This window comes from Ambystoma mexicanum, chromosome 6p, assembly GCF_040938575.1.
Source record: "Ambystoma mexicanum isolate Mex_15411 chromosome 6p, UKY_AmexF1_1, whole genome shotgun sequence".
Classification (NCBI taxonomy): Eukaryota; Metazoa; Chordata; class Amphibia; order Caudata; family Ambystomatidae; genus Ambystoma; species Ambystoma mexicanum.
The window spans coordinates 338,332,151-338,354,833 of record NC_090935.1 but is presented as its reverse complement, the minus strand read 5'-3'; the positions used below and the strand labels follow the sequence as shown (position 1 = coordinate 338,354,833).

Below are 22,683 nucleotides of genomic sequence, written 5' to 3'. Positions count from 1 at the left end.
CTCTGAAAAGCCTATCACCACAAATGATTGGCTATTGAGAGTGATAATACCTATGGGTGCACCCTATTGAGGTAATTCTACTGGTCCTTGCATGTCAGGTGGTTGGCTTGTCCCATCCCCAAGAAACTATCTTTTAAATTGCTGCAGAGTAATGGGCTTACCATTGGTTCTTGCCCCTTGCCATCCACCCCTGATTTTCTATTCTGTGATTGGTTAGAGCTGATCTCCCCAGGCCTGGGACTCAATCAGTTCTCTGTGCACCTCTTCAAGGTAATGTGAACGATTATGTGTCTGTATTGTAACTTATGGTGTACCACCTTTGCCTGTGATAATGTGCTCCTACGTTGCTTTCCTTGTCTGGGTTTGCTGGGATCTGGTCTGCTTTCCCACCATGGGTGAATGTCCACTGTCTGGCCCGGCTGCACCACGTGCTTGGAAACAAAGCCAAGCTCTTGCGCTTGCATTTGTGAGGATTTATTCCGATTCTCTGTAGCTGGTCCCTTGTTGTCTAAAGTTTGGAATGCAGTCGTGTATCTCTGACCTTGGCTGTGAGCCTGCTTTACGCTCCGTGCAGTCTGAATCAGCTCTTCTTATCTCTTGCTCTGTAACTTGAGGCCTTCTGTAATTTTACTTAGACTTATAATATGATTGCTACATGCCCGTGTTATGCTAGGTAACCTATAGGTAGTGGAGTAACGTTGCTGAAAATGTTGGGGGGACATGTCATCTGAAAAAATAAATGCCCCATTCAAATGAATGGGGACAAAATCTTGTGCCATGAAAGTTGGGGGGGGACAAACACCCCTTCCCCCCCCCCTAAAATTACGCCCATGCCTATAGGTTAGTCACACATGGTTCTACCAGGCTCCATATATACTCCTGTAGTCCCATAGGGTTAATTGCTTTAAGCATCTGCAGGCTTGCTCAGGATCTCTTCTTGCTTTGCTTTTCTGCGTTCCTGCATTTGTCTAATGAGAAAAATAATAAAAGCTTTGACAGTATGTATATGTATCCGTCCTCTAGCTATATGCTTGTTCTTCGTGTATGCAAATGTGTGTTTGTGTGATGCAGTGCAGGAGTGTGAGTGTGCTTCATGACTAATGCTGCTAAGTCGTGGTGTCACTAATGACATCAGCATCATGGCTTCTTGGTGCTTAATCAAGACTGTGTATTAGGGTATTTCCATCCTCGCTCACCGTTGACTCCCTATACCTGTAAGAATGTGCACTGGATTGGGTCTGTATGGTTGATTTAGTGGATATTTTTCCATGTACGTGTCAGCAAATTGTGCACTTGGATTTCGTCCATAATAAGATGGGTGGCTGCGAGCGTTCCTGGCTCGTCGTCCTGTCATGTTTCTGGGGGTGAGGAGGGGCATTTCTTGGGACCATCTCTTAAAGAGGGAGGCAGATGCAGATGGCCTTGAGGGATGCAAGGATGGCAGTGAGGTCTTCCATAGTGGATGTCTTGAAAATTGTCCAGATAACTTTGATTTTGCGAGATGTGATGTGTAGCATGCTGTCAGTTGTAACGTTGGTTTCAGTATTAGTGCAATTGTTTCAGTGGGGTAGGCGGGGCAGGACTTTACATCAAGGGTATGACGCATGTATGGGAGGAAAGCAGCACTTCTACCCAGCTGTTTCATAGTTAGCAGCACTTGGCGCTGGGGTCCCATCCAGTCCCCAGGCGGTGTTTCAGCAGAGGTGCAGAGAACCCACAACTGGCCCTCCACAAGAAGCTTTAGGAAATATTTAACCCGTACCCTACTTCCGGTACCCCTCTCCCCCACTGTCGCCTGAACCTGAAAAATCACACCCGACAAGCCCTCCCCAAACCCCCAACACTATACCCAGACGAAAGCACTCAACACAAGGGGTGTAATGGATACAAACACCTGCATTATAGCAAGAGTTAATTACAGGTGCTCTGTCTACATGTCATCACAGTGACCGGATAGTACTCTGCACTAGCGTCCTGGCTGTGCCGGCGAAGCATTCTTTACCTCCTCATCCAGTTTCCTGACAGCACATAGCAGTGAGCACGGGCATCAGAGCGGGGAGGTCGGTGTCAGAACCCCAGTACGAGGTTCCAGTCGCTGGCATCTTAGCCCTGTAGTCCGTGCACAGTGATAATGTTAATGGCAGCCTGTTTCTCCTCTCCCACGACTTATTCACAGCAGCTGATCCATAGAAGTCTGCAAGCATAATGCTGCACAGAGACAGAACCGCTGACCAACCCCGTACCTCGCTTAAATCTCGTAACTCCACTCCCTCCCTTGCCACCCCTGCCCCTCTTTCCCCTTTTCTTTATTTAGCACTCGCCCATTTCAGAGCACATACTTACTTGTTGACTGCAAGCTTAATCCCACAGGCAAAGCTGTCACTTGTCGCAGTTGTCCTTTGCACTCCTCACTTGTCCACTATTTACAGGAAAATGGGGGGTCTCTGATGGGTAGGAAAAAATTATGACCTTTGCTGTCATATTTTACGACCCTATCAAATTGTCTCACCTCTGTTTTTTTAGATTTTCTCCAGCATTGGATCTTTCATAGATTTATATACTGTGAATAATCGGCATTACATTCTTTAGACGTCAAGAGGGCCTTAAAGTATTACTTTGACCGTACAAAAGCATTCAGGGCTACAAGACAACTTTTCATTGCATTTGGGTGTAGCTTAGGCAGCAGTGAGAAAGACCAAACCTGCGGAGATTCATAAACCTCTGTGTTTCATATTATTAGCACTTGTATGCCAGAACAAATGCACCCTGCAATTCCAAATGGGGGCAGAGAGCTCCCTGTGAGAAGTTATCCCACCTGAAAGAGGGTACAAGCCTCCGACCTTCACCAGTCCAAACCCTAAGTTATAGTGCCCCGATGCCCTATCCCAAGACCCCAGTGTACCGGTCACCTCAGACAAACTGCCATATGTGCTAATCCATCACAAGGATCCCTGTCCCTGTGAGTTGTGCTGCAAGGAAAGTAACTAATTTAAGCTCAGGGTGGGAAGAACTGGAACAGTGCTGACGGTCTGGGATCAAGCGCAGGTTTGGAGTTATCGTGACCTCAAAAGTAGCCTCTGCTCTCATGTCTGCAGTACCAGGTGCACATTAGGCCACAAATAGGAGATCTAGTGAATTCTTATAGTAATTACCAATTATGAGCTTCGCGCTTGATGGCGTATGAAGAGGAATCCAATGTGGAAGAAGAGGAGCAGGAGAAGCTCGGACCAATGGCCTAGCATCCCCAGTGGACCAGGCCGCCTATCTATAGGGCTGCACCAACCAGCTACAAGGATTTCTAACCTATGTGATGTCAAAATGTGTTATTGGTAGGATTTTCTGACGGGTGGAAAAACATGACTTTACATGCGGTCATATTTTCCTACCCTGTCACATTTTCCTACCCCTGCACAGCCTGGCAAATGTGCCTACCCATTGAAATGTACCCCCACTTTCCTTCTACACGGTCAAAATGTGCTATTGGTAGGATTTTATGATGGGAAGCAAAAATGGACAGACATGCTGTCAGATTTTCTTACCCCGTCGCTTTTTCCTACCCCTGGGTGGGTTGCCCAATGCCTGCTCTCGGTAAGATTTTCTGACGGGTAGGAAAAAATGACAGGTCAGGCTGTCAGATTTTCCTACCCCGTCACTTTTTCCTACCCCTGGGTGGGTTGCCCAATGCCTTCTGTCGGTAGTATTTTCTGACGGGTAGGAAAAAATGACAGGTCAGGCTGTCTGATTTTCCTACAATGTCACTTTTTCCTATGGTAGGATTTTCTGACAGATAGCAAAAAGTGACATTACACCGGGTCCAATTGGGTAAGGAAGAATTGGTTGCCTAGTTATGTCTGTAAACAAAGGCGTGTCCCTGATTGGCTGCCATTTTCCGAAGATCAGCTGTTGCTACAAACCGCGTGGGTGATGGCGGATTCGCCGTGGGTATTGGCCGTTTCCTGCTGCTGCAGGGATGGTGCAGAGTAGCAGGCAGTTGCCAGGATGTGCAGGTTGGCAACGCACAGTGCGTTTGAAGTAGATGCCTGGATGCAGCTTGCTGTGTGGGCTGGGAGTCCAAGTGGGTGCCATAGGGAGCAGCTGTGCTGGGCTCCGTCCCCGGGGGATTCACTTGAACAAATCAAAGTGCAGTGGAACAATTAATGCAAGAAATGTTAATTGAATGCAGTAGATTTTCCACACGACTTCTAACTAGTTTACTGACAAGGGTTCTTGACAATTAATTTTACAGATTTGACCCTCTCTCTGATGCAAAGGAGTTCTTGTGTGAGCCGAATGACGTAAAGAGTTGTTTGGAATTAGGTGGTGCCCACTTTAATCTGCCAGTCATGAATTTATGGGGCTCATAAAATACAAAAAACTGCTCAAAACTTCACACTGAGGAAATAATTGTCGTGCATCAACAAATAACCCTTTTAGCTAATAATAAAGGTAACATTTTTGCAGAATTTAAAAAAAGTGTGACCCATCTGGAGTACACGAACTGCTTCACTCCATGAGCATCTCTAGGATTGGGTTTCCTGAATTCCCACCCACACCTTATGACCATAGGCCTGTGATCTGTGCTGTAAGCAGGCAGATAAGAATGCACTGCTCATCCCACATGAGGAAAACCAGAAACCGTTAAATAATGCTTCCATCATAGGTTATTTTAAGGTTATTTAGCAGGAAATATGTCTGATTCAAATATAATTGAAGCCTTTTCATTTGACCTGCCTGTAGCGTTATTTCTTGCAACAGAGGAAGCAGGCAGATGTCTCACTCCCAAAGGTGCATACAGCATTTCCATGCTCAGGCCTTCACCCTCTCTATAGATGTAGATGCCCCCCTATCTGTTCTCGGACAGAGTGCAAATGTTGGTGTACACGTGTTTTCTGCCACATTTTGACCTGCACATTTGTTCTCTGACCATGCACATAACCAAACTTTGGTGGCAGGAGCATCCTACCTGTATGGCTACATGTAATGGCTCAGAAAACACCAATTTACAGGCAGCTTCGAAGAAATTAGCCTGAATGTGATTTCTTACAAGGACAGCAGTATGTTGTGGGTGGTACTGCACCTCTCCAATGAAATGCAACCTGCAGATGTTCTCTCAGTGTATTTTATTGGAGAAGTGCAGTACAACTGTCAACATACAGATGTCCTCGTGAGATTTCCTATGACCTCTGTATGTTGTCAGTGGTACTTCACCTCTCCCAAAAAATAGTAACAGTAACCAGAACTGGAAACCTACATGTACCGCAAGAGGTCCAATAATGTAGCCAAATATATCCCAACTCTGACTCCAAAAAGAAAGATCACTTTGCTATCCCAGCTTTGAAAGGGACAGACACGTGACATGTTATAGTACTCCTGATTGGGAGAACAGTAGTTAAATAAACCACTATTGGATTACATCGGTGTAATAGAACAAGAATTAACCCTCAGTGCGGTGGCCGATTATGCTACAACTTTTACAGTTGGCGTGCTAATTACAAATGTTGCTTTCTGGCACTGCTTCCCTTCTCTTTAGCAAAGGTTTTTGGCGTTATTTTAAAATTTGGCAAAACCAATAAGGGTACGCTGATCGATGGTTCACCAGGATGTTTAGGAAGCCATGGAATGAGGGCAGGGGAGGATGTTGGCATGTGAATTCACATCCAGACCACTCTTCCCGCCCTCCACCATCTCTATACACTATGCAAGTGCTAATTTGTTATGTGAACATAATTATGTATTGGCCATTTTCTCTTGTCCACTTTTACTTTAATTCTGGTGTTTAGCATTGACGTTTCTAGCGGCCACTGTTGCCTTTGAGTGATGGCAGAAACAGTCGATAGAAAACGGCCAAGTGTCCTGTGGCTGAGGGATAGTTACTCCTTGGAAGCACACTTTCAAAGCAGAGTATTTTAAAAAGTAATGTCATGAGCACATCTAAACCATCTTGAGACCTGCAAGAGAGGGGAGGCACTTGGCAGGTCTCGGGATTTTTCCATATTGTGTCTAAAGAAGTGCCTAGAGCCCTGCGTGGGTAATCCTTTCCCTGCAGGAGCCTCAAAGTAATTGTTGACGTTGTTTTATCACTTGACAAAAGATGATACACTTATGACACTACGCCTATTATATGGGAACTCTATCGATGATGTCATTTGAAAGTACACTTGCCATATTATGGCAGCATCTTGGCTGTAGGGGTTAACATATGGTGACTATAACAGGCATATGATTGTGACATCATCATGACTTCTGCCCTGCTGGAGTACATGGACGAGTAGTGACTAAGCCACCCACTCAGCCCTCACACTTCTGCAGAACAAGAGTGATCCCAATCCGAAAGGTGAAACCTACACAGGGAAGAGAGATGCCTCCTATGCCTTTTGTGGTGACATGGGCAGAGGGAAGGCTATATACTCAAGAGACTACAACTGGGCAAAGAAAAGCAATGTCCAATCAAGGGTCTGTACACATATTTATACTTTTAAACATCATATGCACATCTAACTGAATGGAATAACATTATAAAACCTATCTGTGGAAAGAACACACAACATACAATAGATGAAGAGCTGCAGGATTCTGAGTGATGACTCGGATGACAGGAAATCTGATACCACAATGTTCATAAAAGGATATTCTATAGTATTAAAAAATAAGCAATTAAGTGACCTAACAACTCAATGGACCAGGGGGGGGAGTTAGCAGTCAACAATACCTCCTCCCTGTTCTTGTCAGTTCGATATATTTGAAGTGGGCTTCTTGGCACTGGACAAGGGGCTCGAACCAGGCTTGAATTGCGACAGTCTCAGTGTTACAGACGAAAAGCAAGGCCCTACCCTCGCATGCACAGGTACTCTCACCAACTGGCAGCGGTATTCAGCATACAGCCAGGTAGTAACATTTTGCAAGATCTGTGATACGCGGTCTCCCTCAGAGTAGGCAAGTTGGTTTCTGTGGCACAATCGGTTAATCTGTGTTTCCTTGGAACCAATAAGGTTGAGGTTCGAGCCCAGCCTGTCATGTCAAACTCGTTTGTGTATTTTAATACATTGTTATTAAATTGTTGCAAACCCTCCCTTTCTGCAGAACTAGGACTGGTACCCTCCCTTTCCCCGAAACATGGAACAAGGTTTTTACATTTTTTTTTTTTCAAACCTTTTTTCAAACCTGTCGCGATGGGGGTATGGAGGGCACAATTCCGTGATTGTCCCGCAAAACCGCGACTTCTACACACCCTACCAAATATATTTAAACAGTTTGGCGCATGCAATTCAGAGTTATTAAACAAGGTTACTTCTGCATGTAATATCCGCCCTGCATTACTTTTGTCTTCCGTGGACTGGTAGCCATGTTGTGTAATTTGGGTGGGCTGAGTGGCAGCCTAGCGTCTAAAGATGTCATGCTGGATTACTTCTTTACAGTTAAAGTAAACAAATGCAGCTCAGCTCCTATAGGAAGTGAGCTAATTGGGCATGACTGGCTGTTTTTCATATCTTTGCACCTTTTTAAGCTGCACCTGTATTGCTGCAATGACTCGGCCCAGCTCACTGTTGATGTGTAAAGCAAGGCACAAGATGCCGCTCTCAGTGGTTTACAGTGGTGGGTCCAGTGGGGTTCATTTGTTGGGGGAAGATTGAACCTGGTCACCTGATTTCTTCCTCTCTATTTTTCTAGCCCTCTTGAAAAGCCCCCGGGAGAGGCGGACGTGGGCCATCGTGATCACCATGCTGGGCGTGGTGCTCTTTGACTTCTCAGCTGACTTCATTGATGGGCCCATCAAGGCCTACTTGTTTGATGTCTGCTCCCACCAGGACAAGGAGAGGGGCCTTCATTACCACGCGCTGTTCACCGGTAGGTATGGCGGGGTGTCGTGCCATGTGTAACTGCTCTGGGCTCCCCTTGCACACCCTCCCTGTTTATAATCTTCAATGCAGCGCCGTCAGATCATGTGCCTCGACCGCGAGTGACTGCTACCAAATAAGAGGTGACCTCGTGACGACCACAGCTCGGCTTGACTTGTCCAAAGAATGTGTGATGTCAGAAAGAGCCCGCACGCGGTACTATGGAATGCTGCAGAACCTCATGCATGCATACACAGGATAAAAACATTCCAGCCTGCGGCTACTCTCAACGCCATTTAAACACGCATTTGTGACTAACCATTTTAGGAAGAAGAACTACATTTGTAGCACTTGGATTAAACTGTTTTTATAGTTCATGTTCTAGTTTCTGAAAGCTTGAAATTTGGCTCGTGTAGGCAGTGAGCCTGTGTAATGAGCTCTGGTTCTCTTTTTTTTGCACGGTCGATGTGGTTGTAAGGGTGGAAAATTCAGTTATTGCCTATATTCAGTGGCGTCGCCAGGAATCACATTTAGGTGGGGGGGCATAGAGGGGGGCACAGACCAAAGTAGGGGGGGCCACCTATAGAAGGGCAAAAAAGGACAAAGTGTATGCTTTTCCCAAATTGACGTGGGAAGTAGTCCATAGTGTCCTGGGGTTTAAACATCGTGCATTTATACAGCAAGCAATTCGGTTCTATATATGTATATATCTTGATGTTAACAATATTGTCTCCATTCTATATCGATATTTAAAATATGTATCGGTATATCTCCAAAATTCGATATATCGCCCAGCACACACACAGCACCAGTTAGGTTCTCTCCTGGTTTTCGGGCCTCTATGGGCAATTTGTTCAGATGTTTCCTGTGGTCATTGGCTGGTAATGGACACCTGCCATTTTATGCACTTTGAAATTATAGTTTCCATATTGTGTCCCGATCGCATCTGCATTAGGGGGCCTTTGTGTGCCATTAATACCCACGGTTCGTAATGCCTTTTTGCGCATCCCGCATATGGCTGCGGATGCTTTCCTGGAAGGTCTGTGCAGATCGCAATTGGGGCTGGGAGTTCCTTTCTCAGCAGTGTCTTTATGTGGACATTTTATAGTGCAAATGTAGCAAGAGCGCTGGGAATATCCAGAGGGGTATGTGAACTAGAGGAGCACAGTGTGTCAATGTGCACGCTATAACGGCGGTCACCGAGCGACCAGATATGTTCCTTTAAAGAAGAGATGGAGCCACTGATGGCCAGAAGAAAGAAAACGGGCTCAGCAAAAAGCCTGAAAATGTGCAAGTGACGGCTGGGGAAAGGAGCCATACAAAAGGTACAATTGTCAATGGACAATTACCGACCCTCTAAGCATTTGTAATATAAAACGAACAGTGAACACCTAACAATCCCTTCCCTATGAGCAACTGCTTATAGACGCAAAGACAAAGGCATTGTAAATGTATTTAATTTGTTTTCTTGTTTTTGTAATCGTAACCAACATCATTGTAGAAAATGTGAACAAAAAACAATTATTGTTGTTTGAACAAACATTAAAATCTAGTTTATAAAAACCAACCAGTGACCTTATATCAAAAAACAGTCATCACATACCCTTCAATCCCTATTCAAACCAATATCATTCATACCTGTGCAATAACCGCAGTCTCTGTTTGTCCTGAGAACAGAACAACCAGTCTATCCCAATAGACCTCTAGACGCTAAACAATGTTTGTCATCTCATAAAGTGCATCAGTGTGTATTCTAAAGGTGATATAATTAACAGATTTCTTTAAATATATATAATTGCCACAATATTTCTATATGAACCCAAGTAGTCCAAATCCAGGAAGGAGTAGGACCTCTGGTCGTGTCGACTCGAATTTCGGGCAACTCGTCAATAAGACCATTTCCAACTAGTGCACCTCATCAGGACATACATATAAAAAAGTACATTCTTAAAAATAACTACAAGTTGTTGTGTAATCAATTTCATTTCTCGGATGTTCAATTATGTTGGTTCTTGTGTCTGTTGATGCTCCAGCCCTTCAAATGATAAAATGACTTGCAAAGAAGCAGGAGGAGAGAAAACGGAGAGAAACAAAAACATGTTTCAATCAATCTCTAATACAATTCATAATGTTATTGTATACCACTCAAAACTTAAAAACCACAAACCTATGCCTTGTCTATTCCATGCCCCAACCATCTTGAGGCATCATCTAAATTTGTTTAGATTACAAATGAAAAAGAAAAACAAAAACATTGATTTCTTATGTATTTGGGATAGGGTTGTGTTGCTATCCACTGCCAACCCATCTAGGAGTCCCCCAACCGCTGCACAGCACAAAGAATCACAAGAGAGGCACAATATCTTCCCTCCAAGTGTATTCTATCTCTAAAAAGAGAGAAGGGGTCCCAATTGTCATTTCTCTAACCATTTGCATCTAAAAGTTACCTTTCTGAAGTTTTGCCATTGAGACGCTGCCTGTTTCTGATTTATTCTGACCTATAGCCTACAATATCTTACTCAAAAAGATGCAGTGGTTGAGCGATAATTTGCCAGCCTGGTTCACTGTAGCGTGCAAAAGTTTTGGAAGCGTTCCACCAATTTGGACCCCCCACAGAGGAGACAAGAGGAGCTGGTCTTGTTGATTCCAACCAATTGTAGCTCCCTTCGTTGTGCCAATGAGCTCCTATGTATGAGACTCTGTGGTGTCTAAAAGATATAATATGTATAATACGTGGATCAGTAGTGGCTACTACACATAGGTGAATCCTACTGCAGTGCACATTATTGTTGGTTACCTCAATTTGCGTGGATCAATTTATGCACGTTGTTGTAGTTTCTTCAGAAAGAGCACATTGGCAATCTTTAGACAAGGTTCCCCGTAGACTATCTGGATAACCACATGTTAATCAGGAGGGATCTTGTATACGGAGTCTGAGAAATATCCCCTGCTTCCGTGTTATTTCTCCGAATCTAAATTAAAAGAAGCACACAAAGGATTTTTCTAAACGGTGTACTCCACATCAATTTAATTCTTATATGCAGGCACAATTGCCAATTGTGGCATCTGTCCACAGTATGTGCCACCCCCATCGGCAGCCTAGAGCCCCAGGAAGCAGCAATCCAGGAGGGCAGCAAACCAGTTGCTAGCCCCCGGGAAAGCTCACCCCTCGAACCCGCACTGCAACCGGGCAAGGGCTGGCAGCCATATCGCTCAGCGGCAAGCAGGCTTTGTCCGGTGCCGAACGGCCGCACTGAGCCAAATCAGCGGGCAGGGAGCCTACGTCTGTGTATCTCTCAAGGACAGCAAAAGGGTTGTTGCCCCTGAAAGACCGCAGGCTGACATGTAGCATCAGTGGATCTCCCACTCTAAAGACCGAAGAGAAAGCAGGCGGTGTCCTTACTAATCTCTTCCCCCGGTCTCTCTTCTGGTCTAGCCCGGAATTAAGGTGCTACCTCCATTTGCCATGGGAAGAACCTCCAGCAGCCGTTGTCCACCATCACGCTATCCACACTGATCTTGAGTGTTCTTGATCTGAAATCAAGGGGAGGAGCAAGGACTGATGCTGCATCCGCGTAGTGTCACATGTTGGTGCTATCGTGGGCTGTTAAAGGGCAAGAACTTGATGAGCTCCACCAGCACAGAAGACTGAGCTATATGGCTAATATACATAATTGCTGGGGCGTCCAACCACCAGGTACACAACATCGTATACCTTAATGCTATATTTAGCACCACATGGAGACATTCACCTGATAAGAATCAAAGTGCCATCACTTACAGGATGGAAGCTCAATTTAATGTTGTAACAATAGGGGCCATTGAATATCTTCATTGAGGCTGATTTTGTGTGTTTTTAGTGTCTGGATCCAGCGTTTCTCCAATTTAGCCAGTCTAAATTGCATGGAGTATTGGTTCATTTTATGGGACAATTGATCTATTACTATCCAGTGCAGGTCTTCCTCCGTATGGTTTTCGGTAACAAAATGTTGAACCATCGGGGCAGCCATATATTTCATCCGAATGCGTGATCTATGCTCGCTGATATGAATAGACATTTTTCTTGTTGTCATTCCAACGTATAATAAATTGCATGGACAATGAATAACATAAATAATGTTACTGGATAGACAGTTTGTAAATTGACAGAGTTGCCAATTGAAAGCACCATGGCTAAACCTACTAGTCTGAGTGGTCAAATGGCAGACACTGCATTTACCACATGGATAGTGTCCCACTAATCGTTATTTTTAATGGCTCCAAGCTGCCCTCAGACTATTTTGTTAAAAAGTGGTCCCAATGGCGTGCAGTCTGGATTGTACCAACGGTCATGTACATTTTTAGAGCGTTTGAAAGCAAATAACACAAGTCCACTGGTGCATTCTGTACTTGTAACTAAATTCCAGTGTTTTTTAATAAGTTTCTTAATCCGCATGGTCTGTGGTGAAAAAGTGGTAACGCACACAAGCCGGTCTGTCTGTGTTTTTCTCCCTTGGGCTCCGAAGGTGTTTTCTCGTTGTCCAACGTGCCCTTTTTGCTGATTTTAAGTTTTTGGGGGTAGCCTCTCTCAAGAAGTCTCTTCCCCCAAGATCTTGGCATGTCGTTCATTGTCGAAACTGCCATTAAGGCAAATTATCCTTCTGAGAATGGGGGGGTTGACTCGAATACTCTAATAACGTGTTGCGGTCAGTCTCCTTCCTATACAATGATATATATATCCTTGCTGGTGTGTAATAATCAAGTCCAAGAAGGGTAGCTGTGTAAGATCTGAGTGACCTGTAAAAATAAGGTTCGGATTACTCATTTAACCAAACCAGGAAGGCATCCAGATGTTCTTTTGTGCCTTTCCAAATAAAGAAAATGTCGTCAATGTATCGTTTCCAATCAGAAACACAATTTCCAAACGGGTTATTGTTGTAAACAAAATGATCTTCAAATTCTGGCTGGGGAAAGGACAGCAGATTAGATCACTGAGCCCCCTGCTTCCCTTAGCGGAGCTGGGTGCTCGCTCGGGAAACCCTTGTCAGGGGTAACTACCACCAAGACCCCAATTTTAATTTCAGCAATCGGCGGCCGGCCTGATTGTCGAAATTCAAATTGGGGCCTTTTTTCATTGTGCCCTCACTCCCTCAGGCAGGACAGGGGGACAGGGCTTGCCTTTCCACCTGGCTTTGCATGCGTGTGCACATATGCAGTGGCAATGGCAAGCCTTGGACCCCGACTGCTGACATCACCCCTGTGCCACTGTTCTGTGTTCACCTTCATTTGCTGTGCCCGTAGCCAGCCCCGGCTGCAGCGTGTGTGTGTGTGCGTGCGCGCCGTTCAGGTGGACCACAGGAAGCACTGCAGAGAGAGTAGCCCAGGTAGGGGGGCAGGGCAGGGTATCCAGCATTGCAAGAGCGAGGGGGCGAGCCACGAAAAAAAAGGTCCTGCTACTTTTCCCCCAAATGCAGTGCACGCAATTCCGTACAGTCTCCTTCGTGCCCCCAACCCGTCTATCCCTGCCCCAATATACTTTTTTGGTAACATTAGTGGCAGATGGCATTTTAACACAAAAACAAAAATAAAACTCAAGAGTCATTACAGATGCAGGAAACTCAACTATTAGATCTCTGTCCAGGTGCTCAGGGGCAAATCATGCAACACTCCTAATTTGCATATGGGTTGCACCAACAGAAATGACTTACAGAAATGGACATCACAAGGAGTATCGTCAGTCTTTGATACTTGGAAACACCATGGATGTGACTAGAGTAAGTTTCCATACGTAAGCCAAGTGGCAAATAACTTTGTTGTACAAAATACCTGAATTACACTTTTATACATAGAGAAACTCTATAGTGATTAGGCTTTTTTAAAAAAATGATATATCAACATAAGCTATGAAGTGAATCACTTGCAGAGCTGCAGATAAGACGCAGTGCGATTTAAATGTTTTACACATGATCACACACTTTAGTTAAAAGGTGAAACCGGGATGTGGACCATTTAAGCAAACGAGCACATCTTCCCAAGTTTAGTTGATATATATATTGAAATCTGGCATTCCCCACAATTACAATGAAATAACCAAATAAGAGACACTAATGACATACCCCAGTAGGGAATGAGACCGGCACCAATTGCGAGTGAGGTAAAAGATAAGTCTTGGGCATGCAGAGGACCCTGCTACTCAGAGAGCGCTCTGCCCAAACAGAAAATACACATTATATTAAAAAAAACATGTCATCTATGACGTGTACTATAGGGGATACAGTAAGTAGAGGGCAAAGTGGACTGGACATTATACTTTGTTTAAGGTTGTTGCTCCAGGATTGGTCAGCTCCGGACTTGTAACTTCTTGGAGCATGCGGGTCAGCTGCGCTCATCTGCGAGGGGTGCAGGGTCAGGCAATGCCTGTGTTGTTGTATATCTTTCTATCTAACTCTTGCCCTTTTGGCCACACACATTTAGTGTTATACATACATTTCAATGCACAATATATATATCATCTAAGCATTTGACCTTAGCCACCAAGAGTGAGAGTACATTGGCCCAGGTGCCTTATCTAACACAGTATTTATTTAAAAAACACATTAATCAAGCATCTCTTTGAATCTAATGCGGGTGTTTTACTCTTTGTTAGTACAAGAAGAATATATGACCACATGGGATTAGTGATATGGGGGTGAACTAGAGTGGCACAGGGGCGAGAGGCTTGCAGCTGTTACATCAAAGGGGTGTGGGGTTAGGGGGCTTGTTGTCTATATTTCTTTAGAAGGGGTTTGCCGGTGTAGAGGTAGGTTTGTGGAGACAGATGGTTTTTTTCCAGGACCAGTCTCCAGCCTGGTCACACACAGGGCAATGATGTCAAAGGAAGAGGAGAGATACAGTGTTTAGCTCGCTACACTTCGCGGCTAAGCTTCCGTTGGAACAGGACAGCCGTGGAGACGGCAGAGGGGAGGAGGTGGGGGGATGGCATGCTGGCTGTGCACGGAGAATGAAGGGGAGAGGTGCAGGCTTGCAATCAGCGTTGCATGCGGCCTAGTAGAAAACAGAGTTGGTAGTTAACACAAAATGTAGTCTCCCGGCTCATAGGCCCCACACAGTTATGGGTCATTCAATGGTAACCTCACACCTTGGCCAGAGGCGCGTTGTCAACCATGGAATAAGCATATCATGTGCGTTATTAGGAATGATGGGGGGCCTGGGAGACCCTTCCTCCCTTACAATATGTATTAAGGTTTTGCTTTGCACTTCATGTGCTTACATAATACTTTATAGCAATGCCTTGGAAGCAAACCACATTACATAATAAACTAGCCTCTCATAGTTAACCAACTATACACCTATATACATTGTCATAAAAATATGTTGAGCAATAAGAGTATGGCTTTAGTTTTATTCTTCCCATCCTGCAGTAGTCAAAGTAGCATCATGTAGATTGATGTAAGCCTAACCAATCCCCTTTGGGTTTTTCAAGCCATAATTATTTCATAAAGCATGCAACATTATGCACCCTTTTCACTTCTGATCACTCCCTCCCATTCATATTTCTCCTTCTCACTTAATCACTCCTTCTCACTTAATCACTCCCTCCCATTCCCATTTCTAAAGGGACAAAAGTCCCTGCTAATAGTCGCCCCTCTCCCATCTGTGCCTAATGGCTCACATTGAAATGCTCTGCTGCCGGGAAGTCCTTGGGATATTGTCCTGGCAGCGGGACGCCTCTCCCGCTCGGAAAGTGTAAGGTGTCCTGCTGCCAGGACAATGAGCATGCTGAGCAGGAATTGCTCAGCACACATTGTCCTGCCAGCGGGACGCCTTTCCCGTTGGGCACCATCATTGAAGTGCCTAGCGGGAGAGGTGTCCCACCGACAAATATCCCGGTCTTGCCCTACCTGACCCCCCTGCCCCACTTGGTATGTCACTGTAGGGGGGCCCAGGATTTCAGAGGAGGGCGACGCCACAGTCTATATTGGATAGTGGCAAAACGTTAGTGACTTGCAAGTGAATGCTACATGTTTGAACAACGTAATGACAGCAACGGTTACCAGTGTTTTTAAGTGGTTTCCCAAATCGAGCCAAAGTTCTTGGGGGACTGGGGTGGATGGGATTGGAGGGCGTTTCCTGGCAGCGGGTCGACGCTACAATTAAGAGGCAACACTCCCATGACCTGAATGATGTCTGTTTGGCCACACCCCTTTTGGCCACTCCCCCTAAGATTTCACCTTGCTTTTTAAGAAATGGCATTGGCTTAAGCGGCTGCATTCAAGTCAGCTAAGTGTTGCTGCTTTTTTGCATCTCTGACCCCTTGCCAGCAGTGGCACAAGCAACACCATTGAGCTGATTGGGAATCAGCACCCCCGCCCCCACCAGTAATGTTGGGCTCTGTTGACTCGACCTAGCTGACCTACAGAGCTGTGGCTGGATAGAACAGGACACAGATGTTAAACAGCACCTGGGATTCACTGTGAACGTAAAGCATTTCACTGTAAGCACCTCCATTCATATGCAGAAGGTTTTAGGTAATTGACATTGTAATGTGGGGTTAGTACTTGCATGCCAGGGGAGTGATTGGAAGGGTAGAGAGGGGACAAGACCACTCATTCTCACAGCAGTCCTTAAGTAGTAAAGGAGAAAGTTAACTGCTTGTAACATTAAAGTGACACTAGAATAGTATCATAAAAATGCGTAAAGAAGTTTAATGCCCCCACACAGATTTGCCCCTCCTCCACATCTCTGAAGTTGGCGCTTCTCCCTACATTTGAAGGGTTAGGCCCCCCTTAAATGTAGGTTTTGTTATGCCCCTGCTTGCCAGGCACCCCTTTGTATTGATCACGAGGGTGATGATCCCTGTATCTCAATTAAAAGGGGTATTTGGCGGGGGTCAGCACAAAGTAACAAAAGCCTGGTTTTATTAGTTCCCTAAAGCCCGATCCTCTTGCTTCTGCACAGGAGCTTCAGGCTTTAGAAAAAAAAAAGGCCTTGGCTTACAGTGGCCTGGGGTTATCCCGGAACAGGGAGGCCTGGCAGGGCTCAGTCTCACATCTCTTGGAGACATTGGCTAGCAGAGGTCCATTTAAAGTCCTGACGGTTTCTCTTTTTTGTTCTCCATTTTGTCACTCACTGGTAGCCGTGTTATCTTCCAGGTGCTTTTGTGGTCGTGCATGTCATAGGGGCACATTAAAATGCACATGGCAGCATTCGATAGATGCCCACTGCATTATTCACAAAGGGTTTGAGGGGAATATAAAGTTTGAGCGAAACTAGAGCCTTTATGAAGTAACATAAAGCAACCACATCTAGATTTCTTACTGGTTGAGAATGCCGTAAAGTGACATCTTTTCAAAGCAAAAAACACTTGTGGAAGTGTTTATGAACTATCGTCCGTGTTGTGGGGGGTGGTATGATCAATCTTTAGCAGATGTGACATTTGTTTTTCAGATGTCTAGTTTTTCTGGGGCTTGTTGCCCAATGCCATCTTCTGTACCAGACACAGTACCTCTTTAAATTGTGCAGTCTTATATATATATATATTCAATGATAAACTTTGTTAAAGGGACGTTATGGTTAAGTTGCACCAATAAAAACCTATGAAATTCAGTAAAAAACGGTTGTTAAAAGGACGTTCTGGTTCTGAGTAAAACCGAAAACCCACTGAAATTTGCCAGTTATGGTAAACTGAGCGACCATTACTCGCGCCACTGCCGAGCACTGCTAAGACTAACACCCAGGACATCAAAGATGACATCACAAATATCAGTGATGTCTTTTTTGTTCACTGCCATATCTAGGCCAAGTGGTTTTATTTACTGACAGTCAGAAACTTAACTTTCAAAAGGTATTAAATGTATAGATATTGCTATTCTCACACGTTCTTACACTACTTTCCTTAAAATGTAATCGCATTTTATGATGTAGAGATATAGGGGAAGAAGCAGGCTTGAAACACAGCAATCATTTTTGTGCGTGAATACAATCATGTAGATTATACACAGTTGCTAATGATACTGCCTCTTGTTTGCTTACTTTACTCTCCATATATAAGCCCCATATTTGTATGCATTGTAGTCTAGTTATGTTTTGTGTGTATTAGTAGAAATATGTAGTAAGTTTGTTTCACAGTATGGAAAAGTCTGATACAGAAGCATTTACCATTTTATCATATAACTTTGGAAAATTACAAATATAGCACCTCTGTGGTGTATGCTGCAGCCAATACCTACATTTCTGTATGAATAGGTTTCTGTACTAGAAAGAACACTGCAATGGAATGTTCTTTAGAAAACTACATTGCGTAATGAAGTATGTAGTTTATTACACATCTCCCGATAATCCCTGATACATTTTTGCCAACATTACATTCACAATCCCTTGTATGAAAAGTAAATACACGTGATGTCATAAATGATATTTGTGATGTCATCTTTGATGTCCTGGGTGTTAGTTTTAGCAGTGCACGGTGGTGGCGCGAGTTATGGTTGCTTAGTTTACCATAACTGGCGAATTTCAGGGGTTTTTCGATTTTACTTGTAACCATAGTGTCCTTTTTAACAACGTTTTCTTTTTTTTTTTTTTTTTACTGAATTTCATAGGTTTTTATTAGTGCAACTTAACCATAGCGTCCCTTTAACAAAGTTATTTCACTGAATTTCATAGGTTTTTATGAGTCCAACTTAACCCTAAACGAACAAGGTTTTTTCAGTGAATTTCATGGGTTTTTACCAGTGCATGCTATTTTCCTAGAACTTACCAATATCATACTTAACAAATATAACAATATTTGTGTCCAATTTACAAAGTGTCACCTTAAAACTCTGCCATTTCCCACCTTCTAGAATCATTTTTAACACTTCTATACACTTTTTGCAACTATTTCAACTAGTTTTGCATCCGTAGACGTCTACGAACATCTGACTTCATTGCAGACCTTCCGGACAGCGCCACATGACCATAAGCTGGCGCGTTTCATGATGACGTGTCCGAGAACCCATCTGCACTTCACGATAAGATCTGTGCTTTGCGGACAGTTCGGAACTGCATTTTCTACTGATCTAGGAACTTTCAACTTCAAAATTTCCCTCCTACACCTTTTCGTACTCATTATCCATTACCAATCTAGTACACAGTATATATTTGGAAGAATTTTATCAAAACTGCTTTTTATCTTAAAAATGGCATCAGTTATTGCCATCCCTCCTCCCCAAGAGCCACCACCATCACCAGCAGTACTTTCAAAGACCATGAAGAGGACCAAGAAGATGAGGTAGAGGAAGTGCCTACTTCTAGCACCAAGATCGAATCATGGGTGTGTCAGTTCTTTGCTACTGTTGGGAGTGTACCAAAGGCTAAAGATACCAAAGTGAAATGCACTGAATGAATTTTGTACTCAGTCGCAGACTACCGGACAGTACTCCTGCGGGACCACCTACATGCGCCACCACACCAAATCCAATGACCGCAATGCTCTCAGAAAGGTTGTTCCTTTCACAGCAAGTAGTAAGCTGTCTTCCTCTACCTCATCTTCCTCAACAAATACTGTAACAACACAGCCTGATCTTTGCAGGCATTGGTGCATTATAAATAAATAAATGAGGGCTACGGATCATTATCGTCCATTGCAGCCCCTAAAATGGGGGATAAAGACCATTAGCACGCCTGGTTCCCAAAGCGGGAACACAGGGTGCTAAAACATAGATTTTCTTTCTATAGCTGGATGCCTCTGGCGTCCCGCTGTAAGAAGGGAGGATTATTCTTCCTTCAGCGGGACACCTGCTGAGTCCCACTGTAGGAAGGAAAATCCTTTTACAAGACAGCCAACATGGAAAGAGAAGGCAGAGCTCCGTACACAGCCCCTCTTCCCTTGCCATGGCAGCCTGCAAAACCCTATGAACATATTACCACAAGCACTTTTTTCCCCTTTCAAACCTATCCTACCTTCGAATAACTTTACCACATAGCCGGTCCCAGGTAGACATAGCCACTTTAACACCATTTTTCGTCCCTAGCGGTCATAGTCAGTAGCCAGATTGTCCGCGTCATGACCTTATGCCATGACCCAGACAATCTGGCTACTGCCCACGGGCACAGGCTATACCTCAGTCACCAAAGGTATATGACAATTTGTTGTACCTACATTATGACACTTGTCAAAAAATAAAACACAGGCACATTTGCAAAACCATGCTTTAATCTCCTTGCCAATGCTCCTGAGCAGTTTGCTCGAAATCCGCCCATGTTCTATTTTTTAAAAAGTGTCAAAATGTATGTACATACAATAGTCATATAATTTTGCCAAATGTTGTGCAGATTCGTCAAATGACACCACATTTATATGCCTTTACAATATTTTGGGACCCACCTCTAATTTTTATTCCCCCTCTTGACCGAATCCCACAAAACTTTGCAAATCCATTCAGGATTAGTTCTAGAATGAAATTGCAAAATTACATGCAGTTTCATTGAGTGGCGCAAAAGTTATAAGCCATCCAAAAACTGTTTTTCCCCAACCCTGTAATGCAGAAATAGGTACAGATGTCTTAGGACATCTGAAGTGTCCGCAAACACCACAGGACTGGCCCAGGACATCTGGAGTGTTCGCAGACTTTCGGGGGGGTGAAACAACACGGTCAACCATATCCCTGCTCAACCGTCTCCGCGAAAACCTGGGTATCACTGATAAGGCTCTGGCCTGGCTGACCTCTTTCCTCTCAGATCGACCCTCCCAGGTCCAACTTGGGTCCTTCCTTTCATCTATCTTTACCTCTACCTGTGGTGTTCCCCAGGGGTCTAACCTCTCGCCCTGGCTTTTCAACCAATTCCTGGCAACTCTCGCCCACTGCATTGCCATTTTCTGCTCAAATTTCCAGTGCTACGCTGACGACACTCAACTCATTTTCAAGCTTCCCTCTGCCACCTCCTCTCCCTCTCTCATCTCCGATTGCCTAACTGCCATTCAAGATTGGTGTGCCGCCAATGATCTTTGTCTGAATGCCAGCAAGACGGAGATCCTCCTCATCGGCACACCTTCACCATCCTTTCCCCTCATTCTCTGGCCGGCCTCCCTTGGCCCTCCCTCCTACCCCCACCTGCGAGGCTAAGAACCTCGGGTTCATCTTTGACTCCTCCCTTTCCTTCTACGCCCACATCTCTGAGGTCTCTAAAAAGTCAAATTTCCGACTGCACCTCCTCAGAGGTACTCTGCCTGTCCTCTCCTTCCCCCAGAAGCTCATGGTATCTCAAGCTCTGGTTCTCTCTAGCTTGGACTATTGTAACAGCCTCTTTCTGAATCTACCTGCCTCTACTCTCCGCCCTCTGCAACTAATCCAAAACAGGACTGCGAGACTTGTCCTTGGCCTCAAGCCCTGGGATCGTATCTCTCCAGCTCTGAAATCTCTCCACTGGCTCCCAGTGGATGCAAGGATTAAATTCAAAACCCTCTTCATTGTCCACAAGGCTTTCTGGGGCCTGGGTCCAAAATACCTTAAGCTATCCCTCTGCAAATACCTCCCCTCTCGAGCTCTTCACTCCTCTACCTTCAACTCACTCAGGGTCAGTCGTTTTTCTAAGAAACGAGCTGGGGGTAGATCTGTCTTTGGCTGGGGCCTCCCTCTGAACAGCCTCCCTGCCACTCTAAAACTTGAGGAGAACCATCTCCGGTTCTGGAAGCACCTCAAGACCTTCCCCTTTTCTTCTGCCTTCGCTCCCTCTCTCCCCTGCTAATCTGTTCTCTCTTGGCACCGTGCACCTGGCCACCCTCTTTCTTTTGGGCCCAGGTACCTGCTCATCCTGCCACCCTCCCGCACTGCCTCCGGGCCACCCCTTGCACTGGGGTCTGTATCTGTACCCATACAGCCCCCCCTTTTTCTTCCTGCACTTATCAGACCTACCCTGTCTGCTGTTTTAAACCTAGCACTTGCAAATTGCTGGCTGCATTACCACTGTTTGTTGCCTTTATTATTTATTTATTATTTATCTGTTTCTCCTCAGCTTCGCACTTTCCACCTCTTCACCCCCTTCCATGCACTTTTCCCCTCCCCCTCTCTCCCATGCACTTGCGCGTTCTCAATGTCACTGGGCCTAGTAAGATCGCTGTTTTGTTCTCCCCTGTTCCCCTCCCCTCCCTTGTGTACGCGCGCGATAGAAATAAAATATCAATCAATCAACACGTGGCTTCTTATGGCCATATCCAATCCAATCCTCATCCCCACACCCTACATCCCCAGAGATTGTTTGTTGAGTTTGACAAGTGCAATTCTGCTTTTTTTAAAAATTTTATTTATTTATTTTTTAATTTGTTTTCACTGCGCTGTCCGCGGACCCCAAAAAGTATGCAAATCCAAGATGGCGGGCGTTGCAGGAAAACCAACGCATTTCACGTTTTCTCATCACCCAATCAGCGACTGCGTCCTGATGTCCACGGACCACTGAAAAGTCAGCAAATTTTTCTGGCCAATCAAAAGCCAGTCCATGGACACAACAGCTAATCAGAGGCCAGTCCGCGTACCGAACAGGAAAGTGAGTACGCCGAGTGGACCTAGATATCCCTAATTGTGTTGCCTTATGTTTTGGTCGTTTAAAAAAGAAATCTACTGGACGGATTTACACCAAATTAACAAAAGCACGCTTTCTGGACCAAGCCGCTGCTCCTGCCATAAATATGGTGAAAATCTGTTGCGGTTTGGGCTGTAGGCGCGACAGACATTTTTTCCCATTATGTCTATGGGTAAAAAAAGTGGCGAGAATTGAAAGGAATGGGAACATGGAGTCCAAACATAAAGAGGGGGAGGGAGAGTTCCCACGTCCTGACCTGGTATATGCACGAGGAGCAAATTACAAAGAAAAAATTGATAAGTGGGAGGAAGAT

General features: G+C 44.7%; 1 protein-coding gene across 1 annotated transcript in view; it reads left to right on the top strand.

Annotated features, from left to right (window-relative positions):
• SLC45A2 (solute carrier family 45 member 2) overlaps positions 1 to 22,683 on the top strand; it is a 434,015-nt gene that overhangs the window by 54,119 nt on the left and 357,213 nt on the right. Inside the window, exon 2 of the mRNA XM_069627092.1 lies at positions 7,669 to 7,845. Coding sequence (XP_069483193.1) covers positions 7,669 to 7,845 — 177 coding nt within the window. The remainder of the gene's footprint in view (positions 1 to 7,668; positions 7,846 to 22,683) is intronic.